The sequence below is a fragment of the Nematolebias whitei genome, chromosome 9, assembly GCF_014905685.2.
Source record: "Nematolebias whitei isolate Nwh7 chromosome 9, NemWhi1, whole genome shotgun sequence".
NCBI classification, from domain to species: Eukaryota; Metazoa; Chordata; class Actinopteri; order Cyprinodontiformes; family Rivulidae; genus Nematolebias; species Nematolebias whitei.
Window position 1 is genome coordinate 2,730,131 of NC_056506.1, and position 12,049 is coordinate 2,742,179.

Below are 12,049 nucleotides of genomic sequence, written 5' to 3' on the forward strand. Positions count from 1 at the left end.
TCCTACCACCCACATCCCACTGGCACCGGACCTGGCAACAATGCTCAAACAACTAGCCCTTCCAACTCGGATCATATGGAAGTACAATCTGAAGCTAACCCCCATGTCCATATGGTGGTCTCCCATGTGCAGAACCCACCAGTGGAGAATAGTCCTGAAGCAGTCATGTCATCCCCAACCCTCTCACTAGAACATCTCATTCTACACTCACTACCTTGCCTGGTGGGACCAACACGGTGACCCTCCTGAGGCACCGACCCTTGATGGGCCCACTGAAATTTCTTAAGGGTCTACATCGGAGCACCCACAAGAGGAACGGGAGGATGGCGATGAGCAACCCCACATCATCATCTGGGTGGCACGTCACTGAACCTGTAACCCCTCTTGTACATCCTGCATCGAGCAGCACCCTGGAAAATTCGGCTCAAGACATGGAGGATGACACCAATCAGTCTCCACCTGAGCCCGAGAGGAATGAGTCTCCTGCTGCCGTGAGGAGCCCTCAGCCGTCGGCCACTCAGGATGACATAATATGCATGTAAGACGTCAACTTGGGTGAAATGTCCGTGTTGGATGCATGGGACATCTCCGATGAAAACGCTGGAAGTCCTTAACCCAGCAACACTGAAGGTCCTGTGTCTCAACATGAGAGTGTGACTGAACTGAGCGATGACGAGGACGTCCTGAGTTTGGATACATCAGACGATGGCTGGCTAAAGGACTAACAAGGGCATGAACTGATTTCAAGGAGGGGGTGTCAAGTAATGTGCATTTTGTGAAATCAGCTATTGCCCAGAATTATAAAAACAGTCTGTGTCCTCAGAGCAGAGACTGTGTTTGTAAGTGAGTATGGCAGGAGGGCCCCATAAATGGAAACAGATGTGTTCTCGAGCAGCGAGTCTTAGTCAGTGAAAATGTACACATAAAACAAATTGTTTAAATGTGTTATAAATCAGATATCAATGATTGTTGTATGATTATTACTTACAAAGTGATTAGGTGAGTAATTATAAGTGATTATATGTGATTAAAAGAACATGATTAAGTTGAACAGATTATGAGTCGATGAGCTGAAATGCTGAATTGTACAGCTGGCTGAAGTGAACAGAGTGTTCCAAGACCAAGTTGATCTGTAATAATAGGGTGGTGAGCTTAGAATAGAGTTCCATAAAAGGACAACACCCTTATTGCAAGAAGTTATTGGAAATGACCGTTCCGAGAAGTTAGCTTGCATGACAACTTAAAGGTCCAATCAGAGAGCTAAAGCAGATTCTGGAGGCAATATCTTAGAACATGTTCAGACTAGTTTGAACAGGTTTAGGCTAGGTTCAGCTATAAAAACAGATTGCAGTCACAGATTTCTGCTAAATAGTTCTGAGAACTGGAGGGACAGGATGGTATTGGACTTGCTCTTATAGCTACTGGAGAAGATTTGGACAACCCGAAAAGAACTCATTTTTTGTCAAGATAGGAGCATTTATTTTTGTTTCAGCCTGGGTTAAAGCCAATCCAGATCTTCCCCAAATCAGGACAGCTTTTTGGGCAAAGAGCACACTTTTCCAGGGCTCTGGGAAAGAGATTTCACTTGCCTTTAACCAAAGATTTCTTCAGACAAAGATATGGTAAGAGACGCCCTGATTTACCATTCCTTTATACATTTTATACAAAATAATAGCAACAATTCTAGTGACAAGTTAGGAAAGCGGACTAATATTATCAACATCCTTGGTCCTCTGATTCATGAAAGTCATCCAAGAAATGTGTTCTAATGAGATCAATAACGATAGTTGGGAGAGATTTCTCGTAAGTTGGTAGAGGAGTTTTAGGAGTTCTTAGGGGTTTTAGCATAATCTAGGGTTCTAGGGCGTAGCCAAGCTCAAAAGGAAGGGAAGGCTTTCCCTCAATGCCTCACAAGAGCCTCAAGGACTCATAAATCCCTATCTCAGCTCATCGGAGCAAGGAAATCACCACTTTAGTGGACTTCCAATCCTTTGGACACAAAAAATCAATTAACAGGATCCTCCCTCAAGCAATGTATAGACTCTTTATTACTGATTTCACTATATAACCAAATGTAATCATTTTTTAATTGTACATAATACTGTTCCCTTGCAAATCATTAATTAAAGCAAAGCATAAAACGTAAAATCTGGACTATCATTTCCTCACTTCGTGTTCATGGATTTAAAAAGATTGGTTCAATTATAATTAAAGAAGGAGGTTTTTAAAGGTTTCCTCAGCTGTGAGTAATTAAACAACATCCTAGAATCTTATCCCTAGATTATAAAAAGAACCAGATCAGTAAGAATAGCCATTCTGCAACGACGGTGAATGGCCGTTAATGTGAGTTTCCCTGTGGACAACAATCCAACTCCAGATGCTAGGTTGAGCGAGTCACGGGGTGAAATAAGGGTGTGGCTCACAGATGAAGGTCGTTAACAAATCTGGGTGAGTCACCTTCAACACAGCCTAAGAAGAACTAGTCTGTAGTACCTCTGGGTATTGCCCAAGCGTAGGTTTAGCTCATTATACCCCTTAGAGTAGAGGCTGCAGTGGGATTTAGCCATAACTCAGATGGTAACTCCATTGGGTAGATCTAGACATCCTTTTGGCCAGTGGTTGTTTAGTTTCACCAATGTAAGACTGATCACAGCCCTCCTGACATTGAACAGCATATACAAAATCACTCTATTTGTTTCGGGGGACTCAATCTTTGGGATGAACCAATCTTTGCCGTAATGTATTTGGGGCTTAAAAGCCACTGGGACGTTATGTTTAGAAAATAAACGTCTCAATTTCTCTGGAAGTCCTGCAACACATGGAATGACCACTGATCTGGGTTCCTCCTTTTCACCTGATGGCTGGCTGGAGTCCTGTTTGTTTTTTTCCTCTGCTTTCAGGAAGGCCAAGTTAGGATATCCACATTGCTCTAGAGCCTGTCTTGTGTGAGATTTCTCCTTTTGCCTGGATCTTGAGTTAGTCGGGATGTTGTCTGCTCTGTGGTACAGAGTCCTGATGACTCCTAACTTGTGCTCCAAAGGGTAATGGGAGTCAAACTGCAAAAGCTGGTCTGTGTGGGTGGGTTTGTGGTACACCTCAGTTTTCAAATGTCCTATATCAGAAACTGAGACCGCACAATCCAAGAAAGCCAACCTGCCATTTTTTTACATCTTCTCGTGTGAACTTTATATATTTATCCACAGAGTTGATGTGATCAGTGAAATGTTGGACGTCCTGAGATTTAATTAAAATTAAATCTCATGAGGTGTCATCAACATACCTGAACCAATGACTCGGTGGTATCCCTGAAAAGGACGTCAAGGCTCTCTTTTCTAACTCTTCCATGTACAGGTTGGCAACAACAGGAAAAACTGGATAACACATAGTACACCCATGTTTCTGCCTATAATACTGTGAAGCAGAACAACTCAGAATCAAAATTTCAGCCTGTCTCAACAATGCCAAACCACCACCTTCCAACGTCAGTAGAGATGAGAGTGATGCACTCACCAGTCTTAGCAAGGACAAAAACATCATCATTCTCCCAGCAGACAAAGGAAGGTGCACAGTGATTTTGAACCAGAAAGACTATCATGAGAAAGTTATGATGCTCCTTAATGACTTAACCTCTTATGAGCCACTGAAAAGAGATCTAGGAAGTGGTTACAAGAAGAAGTTGATAGATTGCCTGAAAATTTTGGATAAGGACAGGGCTATTGACCGAATTCTGTATTACAGACTGTACCCAGGGGAGTCCACACCTAGTCTGTATGGTTTACTTAAAATTCACAAACAAGGTGTACCTTTAAGACCAATTGTTAGCATGATTAAATCTGTTACTTAAAATGTTTCCAAATATCTGGCATCTGTACTCATCCCTTTAGTTGGCAGCTCAGAACACCACATACAGAACACCATGGACTTTGTGGATAAGGTGAGGGACGTCATCATGGAGACTGATGAAACAATGGTCTCTTTTGATGTCACATCACTCTTTACGTGCATTCCTGTTGATGATGCAGTAGAGGTGGTCAGTTTAAGATTAAAATCAGACACCACTCTGAGCAGCAGGACCACACTTTCCACAGAACAACTGTGTCAACTCTTGAAATTGTGCCTGCAGTCAACCTACTTCACATATGGGGAGCAATATTATAGGCAGAAACATGGGTGTGCTATGGGGTCTCCAGTTTCTCCTATTGTTGCCAACCTGTACATGGAGGAGGTAGAAAAGAGAGCCTTGACGTCCTTTTCAGGGACACCACCAAGTCATTGGTTCAGGTATGTTGATGACACCTGGGTTAAAATTAAATCTCAGTAAGTCCAGTCTCTGTGCAGCGCAGGACTCCAAGTAAAGCAAGAGATAACCAAATATTTTGCTTGTGCCCTCACTGCCCTGGGCCCCTGGGCACTTGTCCAGTTGCCCATATGGTTAATCTGGCCTTGATGATGGGTTCATCATGCAGTCTGAGGAAAGGTCTGAGAATGAGGGAGTGGAGGATGAGGAGGAGAGTGTAAGTGTATGAAAGGTGAAATTATATAGATTCTCAATCTTAATAATGATCATGCCTTTAATAATCCCATTTAATTGATAATACTGATGAACCTGTTGTTTGTTTAGGAGCCGCCTCCCTGCAATCTGTCCAGAAAGTCTCCACTGGAGGAGCTTTTTGCTGAGGAAGAGGCACAGGACGCAATGTCACAGCTCCATGCCCATGAAGAAACAAGTGGAGAGAGGGCTGCAGATGTACCAGGACATTCCACCAGACGTTCTGTCTGAGGACCTGCTGCTGGTGGTGGAACCAACACAAGACTTATCCTTTTCTGTTGGATCTTGTATTCTCATATTTAAACAAACATGTGTTCTCCACTGCAGGAGACACGGTCTGTCCAGAACGCTCGCACATACTGCCTGAGAAGCAGATATGATCATTTTCCTCAACAAGAACCGTTTCTGATTTTATACTGTACCTGCTGCTAATCTGGACTGAATTGTACAATTTGTTCTTTTTTGTTTGGTATTCTGCAGCAGGTTAGCCCATCAGTGAGAGCTCTGACTGCAGCATCAAACACTGGACATGTGGAAATATGTTTTCATGAAGTTTTCAAAAATAAAATTCTTGTTAAAATGTACCCAAGAGAAAAGAAAATTCATAACACATTAAAGTTCATAAGTTTGATATTTATTTACTGTTTGAAAATAGCTCTGTGAGAAATTCATAGTAAATTTAACAAAAAGTAAAAAGTTCATAGAATTAAAATTCAAATAGAAGTTCAAATTATTTCACCGTATTCTGGCTTGCAAGTTAATTTATAACGGGACTTTTTTTTTTAAAACCCCACCTCTAAAAAGAATCAGAATTGAGAATCAATAGGAACCGGAATCGAAACGAAGAATCGGAACCGGAATCGTTCAAATTCAAACGACGCCCAACCCTAGCTGTAACTAACTTTTCCTGCTTTGATTGAATACACTTGGCAAACTGAATTAACTTTTCCTTGATTTATTGAGATAGAGTGAGTTACTACTTCTGAAGAAGGAGTCTGAACCGGAAGCCTTCTGAGCTGGAGGTGAGCCAAAGGTCCGAGATAAGACCTGAAGGCTGCAACAGCTACCTTTCTGCTAGCTTTAGCCTCCAGCTACTGTTTGACTTGATAAAATCTTACAGTTATCTTCCATCCTGTTAAAACTGTTGAGTAATAATAATTTTCTACAAACATAAAATAAACCATATTTTTAATCAAATGTTCAGAAACAAACAGGAACCTGTAGAGGATGGCCTCCTGGAAGAGCTGCATCCTGTCCCAGTAGGTCTCTGGTTCAAAGCCTGAAGACATGGAGACATGTTGAAGTAGGAGGTTAGATGAGCTGTTGGAGACAAGTCCTCAGAGGACCATTGTACCTTCAAACAGGTTGTCGCTGCCATTCTTCAGCACACTCTGGATGTTGAGGGGGATGAAGAGCTGGGCTCTCAGCGGGTCTCCATACAAATGAGACGTCAGAGCAAACGGGAACTCCAGCACAGGGACCAGGAGAAAACCACAAGAGGCCGCCTTCCTGTGCCACCCTTGGACCTGACGAAAAATTGTGTTTTTTATTTTACCACAGGATGACAGAGAAATGAAATACAGCATTAATGATTCTTTTTCTTTTGGCTTTTCCCTCTTCAGGGGTCTCCACAGTGAGTCCTCCTCCTCCACCTCACTCTGTCCTCTGCATCCTGTGTACTAACTCCAACTACCTCCATGTCCTCTCTAATTGCATCATAGATCTCCTCTTTGTCTTTTTCCTGGCAGCTGCATTTCTAACATCCTTCTACCAATATACCCACTGTTCCTCCTCTGGACATGCCCAAACCATCTCAGTCTGGCCTCCCTAACTTTATCTCCCAGTTGTTCAACCTGTGCTGTACCTCTGATGATCTCATTCCAAATCTTATCAGAGTCAGAATCAGAATCAGAATGCCTTTATTGTCATTATACGCAGTACAATGAAATTAAGAGCCACTCCTTTTTCCAGTGCAAAAACATGCCTTAAGAAAACACACATTAAACACACACTAAAAATATAAAAAATGTAACGCAATATAGATATAATAATGAAAGTAAAAAATACAAGTATTACACAATTGTATTGCACATTGTGGATATTAGTGAGGTAGTTAAGGTGACTGAGGGTATGAAATGTCAGTAGTTTTGCACAGTAGAAGTCCAGGGGGTTGGGAGGTTATATTATTAAATCAGTGCATGTGTGAGTTTAGTGTGGTAATGGCTTTCGGGAAAAAACTGTTCTTGAACCTGTTTGTTCTTGTTCTGATGCACCTGTAGTGTTTCCCTGAAGGTAACAAGTCAAACAGTTCAAAACCCGGGTGTGAACAGTCCATGATTATGCTTTCTGCTCTGTTGAGGCAGCGTGATGTGTAAATGTCCATCAGGGAGGGGAGAGGGCAGCCAGTTATCTTTTGTGCTGTCTTGACTACTCTCTGAAGCCTCTCCCTGTCAGCCAGGGTGCAGCTGCCATACCATACTGAGATGCAGTATGTCAGCAGGCTCTCGATGGACGAGTGGTAGAAGGTCAGCAGCAGTTTTGTGTTCAGGTTGTGCTTCTTAAGGACTCTTAAGAAGTGTAGTCTCTACTGAGCCTTCTTGATGACCGCTGTGGTGTTCTCTTTCCAGTTTAGGTCAGCAGAGATATGGACACCAAGAAATCTGAAAGTGTGAACCCTCTCCACGCACTCGCCGTTGATTTAAAGGGGGGCTAGGTTGGTGCTGTGCTTCCTGAAATCAATAATCACCTCCTTGGTTTTTTTGATATTCAGAGCCAGATTTTTCTCTGAGCACCAGGTTGCTAGCTCCTGGACCTCCTGTCTGTAAAATGTCTCATCTCCCCTTGAGATTAGTCCGACCACTGTGGTGTCATCAGCGAACTTGACGATGAGGTTGTTGTTGTGGGCCGGGCTGCAGTCATGGGTGTAGAGACAGTACAGCAGGGGGCTCAGCACACAGCCCTGTGGGGAGCCAGTGCTCAGCATATGAGTGGAGGAGAGGTGGGGACCAAGTCTTACAGATTGGGGCCGATTGGTTAGGAAGTCTTTTATCCAGGCACATGTGAGTGGGGGGAGGCCGAGATTGTCCAATGTATTTATAAGAATGTCCGGAATGATTGTGTTAAAGGCCGAGCTGTAATCCACAAAGAGCATTCGAACGTAGCTGTGCTGTTGTTCCAGGTGGCTCAGCGCGGTGTGGAGAGCTACTGCAATAGCATCCTCTGTGGACCTGTTGGTGCGATATGCAAACTGGTAGGGGTCAAAGTTCGGAGGGAGATAGTCCATGATGTGCTGGAGAACCAGTCTCTCGAAGCACTTCATGATTACCGGGGTGAGAGCCACCGGTCGGTAATCATTCAGGCTGGTGATGGTAGGCGTTTTCGGCACTGGGATGATGGTTGCAGATTTTAAGCAGGGAGGGATGACTGCCTGGGCCAGGGAGAGATTGAAAATTCTGGTGAAGGTGGGGGCAAGCTGGAGGGCACATGCTTTGAGCACCCTGCCAGGTACTCCATCTGGGGCAGTAGCTTTCCTGGGGTTCACTGATTGGAGGGAACGTCTAACATCATGCTCCCGTACAGTGAGCAGTACTGGGAGTACTGCACCCCACCCGGTTACCAGTAACCGGGTGGGTGTGGGAGCAGGGCAGGATCAGATGGGTGCTGCTGTGGTGCATCAAAGCGTGCAAAGAAGCAGTTTAGCTCCTCTGCTAGTGATGCACTCAGGTCTCCTGTTGTCACCTCACAGCCGGCGTCCATCCATTATCCATCCTTGTTACTCCTAAGGAGAACCTTAGGAGTAACAAGGACACTCCTAAGGAGAACCTTAGGAGTGTCTCCTGTCTTATTGCCCATGTCTCTGTCTCCAGACCATACAACATAGCTGGACTCACCACTGTCTTGTAAACTTTTCCTTTGACATTTGCTGACACCCTTTTGTCACAACTCACTCCTGAAACTTTTCTCCATCCACTACATCCTGCCTGGACTCTCTTCTTCACCTCTTTACCACACTCCTAATTTGCTTGGACAGTGGATCTCCCTGCACCTTTTGTGACCTCTGTTCTTCAGCTGATCCAAAATGCTGCTGCCAGAGTCTTAACTGGAGTTAGTGGGAGAGATCATATTTCTCCAGTTTTAGTTTTTCTCCATTGGCTCCCTGTCAAATTCAGAATTTAATTCAAAATCTTACTTCTAACCTACAAAGCTCTCAAACACATAGCTCTATCTTATATTCCAGATCTTATTGTTTCATATTCTTCTAACAGAGCACGTCATTCTCAGACTGTAGGTTTACTCATGGTTCCTAGAGTTTCCAAAAGCAGAATGGGAGTAAGATCTTTCAGTTCTCAGGCTCCTCTCTTGTGGAACCAACTTCCAGTTTCTGTCCGTGAGGCTGACACGTTATCCAGTTTTAAGAATGGGATTAAGACTTTCCTTTTTGATAAATCCTATAGTTAGGTTGGCTTGTTATACTGTCATAGACTTAAACTACTAGAGGACAAATTGAACTTGTTTCCTTTAATGAATTGTTAAAACTGAATAGTTTTCATTTGATACTATTTCTATCTTAACGTGATTCGTGACCTGCCATTGTGTATCTGTTCCTACCAAACCCAGCCAGTCGAAGCAGATGGTCCGCTTGGCCTGATCCTGGTTCTGCTAAAGGTTTCTTCCTCATGAGGGAGTTTTTCTTTCCACTGTCGCCTTCATGCTTGATCAAGATGAGAGTTCAGTGATGGAGTTAAACTCAAAGCTGCTCCTCAGATAAATAATGTTCAATTTTTATTTTTAAATATGAATGTATCTGTTCAGTCCCTGAGACGACTTCTGTCGTGACTTGGTGCTATATAAATAAAATGAATTGAAATTGATCCTTGTAGTCTCACTGTTCCACTGGCCTTCCTTTCTTTCACACACATGTCAAATGCCTTAAATCGTGTCCTGATTAGGACAAGATGAGATATTTTTTGTAATACCGCTATTCTATCCTCATGGCCTTTTCCTCTTTTCAATCTAAAAAGTATTCTGAAAAAGGATAAAGGGCCACGCTCTCAGGAGCAGCAGCAATGTGAACTCCGCCCATCTTTCGGGCAACTGTATGAACATAATCTCACTGTATCCCGGTACAATGATAATAAAGCTTATTCTGGTTCTGATGTACTCTGTTTTACTACAGCTGACTTTCATTTATCTTTTTTCAAGTGCATACCTCCACCTCTCCAAGTTTTCTTCCACCTGCTCCCTGTTCTCACCACAGATCACAATGTCATCTGCAAACATCATAGTCCACAGGGATTCCTGCCTGACCTAATCTGTTAGTCGGTCCATCACCAGAACAAACAAGAAGGGGCTAAGAGCCAATCCTTGATGATTGGCACTATATAAATAAACTGAATTGAATTGATCAGTTAACACTAAATTATTTTATACAAAGTGTTTATTAGGTTGTGTAATGTAAAGCAGAGCACAACGGCTGTAGCATCTTAGCTAGAGCGTCTGCATTGCATGCTGCTAGCTTAGTGCTACTTCTTGCTGTGCCAAGCTCTCTAAAATAGTTATTGAATCAAGTGTTTACTTATGGAAGTAAACATAGTTGTTTGTATTTTCCTGCTTGCTCTCGACGAGGATGGACGCTTTTCCCTCCTGCTCCTGCCTCCCTCGTTGAGGTCATTTTTTTGCAACTTTTGCATTGTGTACCGTCTAGGACACAGTGCGAGATTTGATTTTTTTTTTACACCTCCTCTCCCCCTCATGTTTCTTTTTTCTTGTCTGAAATAAGGGCTGCACCTCTTGAGGCCAGTGGCCTCAGTCACCTCTGTCTCCCCATGTATGTTTGTTTATGTTACTCTTGGACGGGCTGTACTGAAACGTAATTTCGTTGTGCTTCGGTGCAATGACAAAAAAACTGATTCTGATGCTAACAACCCATTAAAATACACCAGAATACAGGAAATGGCATCTACTATATTCAAAGTGTTCTGGGGGAGGACTCCTAGACTCACCAGTGTGTTGACCCACATTATGAATGCTTCTGATGCAAATGGCCACCACGCTGTTCAAGCCAAGAGCCATTGTCAGCACTGAGGGCTAAGCACCCCTAAAGGTCAGATTCTAGAATTGCCCCTGGTCCTCACCCATGTCTTGTCTTCCTAATGTAACACTACAGCTCCTCCCTTGTCAGTCTGTCATGTACTTTTCTAAATCCACAATTCACTTCTGGCTAAAATAATTAAACAAAAATTTTGTTTCATTGTTTAATAACTTTTTGGCACTGAACAACACCCTTGACGTCTTCCACTCGAGTTTTTGTTCTCATCACAGCACTGAGACACTGACCAAAGGTCAGAATGGGACTCATTTTCAGCCCTGGAGTTTCAGCCTCAGAGTGGCCCACTTTAGATCACGACCTATTATTATTAAAATCATGTAATTATAACCTTAAACCAAGGGTGATTCTAGAATATGCCATTTTGATGATGTGGTCTTTTTTGGTAAGCACTTTGATAACAGTTACTGTTTTAAATGTGCTATATAAATAAATGTGACTTGACTTGATTTAGGGGTGCTCAGCCCCCAGTGCTGACAATGGCTCTTGGCTTGAACAATGTATGGGCCATTGGTGTCGGAAGCATTTGTACTGTGAGGGAAGGGACACCTCCTCCAGAAAAATTTTAATAAAGTAGATGCCATTTCCTGCATTTTGGTGCATTTTAACAGGTTTGTTTAACATCTTGTTTTGCCTACACAAGTAAACACTTGATTCAATAACTATTATAGAGTTAATGGCACAACAAGAAGTAACCTGACCAACAGCTCTCCTTGTGTGAATAGAGCACACACTGCTTCTCTCAGCATCCTAGTTACAGTCTAAGAAACAGTGTAGCCCAAGTTAAGTTTTAGGAAAAAAATCACTAGCCAATATGAAACAATAATATTAATCACAACTTCTTACCAATGGCCTAGCATAAAGTAATATGATCATCATCCATCATGCTTATTAGTAACTTAAAATACTTAATTAAAACTCCAGTAGTGGGCTAGGTCTCCTGTAACCTTACCCAGTTGTAGGGTCAAGAAACAAACAGGTAGCATTAACACAGTATGAACAATATTCAGGAATTGTTTCTAGAAGAACATTATCAAATATTTTATGTGAACAGTGGTATTGCTCCGCCCAGGAGGAAATGTAACTCAGGGTGAGCTAACCTTGGACAAACAAACAAACAAAAATAGCTGTAATGTGGAGGTGGTGATGCTCACGACATCAACTGAGGCATGTAGTGAGGCATTTCTGCCTTATCGACCAACATTAAGACAAAGAAGACAGAAAAAATAAAATAAGTCACTCATTTATTACGGGAGTTTCCGTACACTGCCCCCCTGCTGCGATAAGTGAAAAACCACAAAGTAGTAATAGAAGTACAAGTAGTAAGTAGTAGTTTAATTTAGTGTCTGTATATATATATATATATATATATATATATATATATATATATATAT

At 42.5% G+C, this 12,049-nt stretch overlaps 1 protein-coding gene across 1 annotated transcript in view; it reads right to left on the reverse strand.

Annotated features, from left to right (window-relative positions):
- Positions 1 to 12,049, reverse strand: part of depdc5 (DEP domain containing 5, GATOR1 subcomplex subunit) — a 393,910-nt gene that overhangs the window by 26,733 nt on the left and 355,128 nt on the right. The window contains 2 exon segments of the mRNA XM_037681974.1: positions 5,768 to 5,828; positions 5,904 to 6,075. Of these exon segments, the coding sequence (XP_037537902.1) occupies positions 5,768 to 5,828; positions 5,904 to 6,075 (233 nt within the window).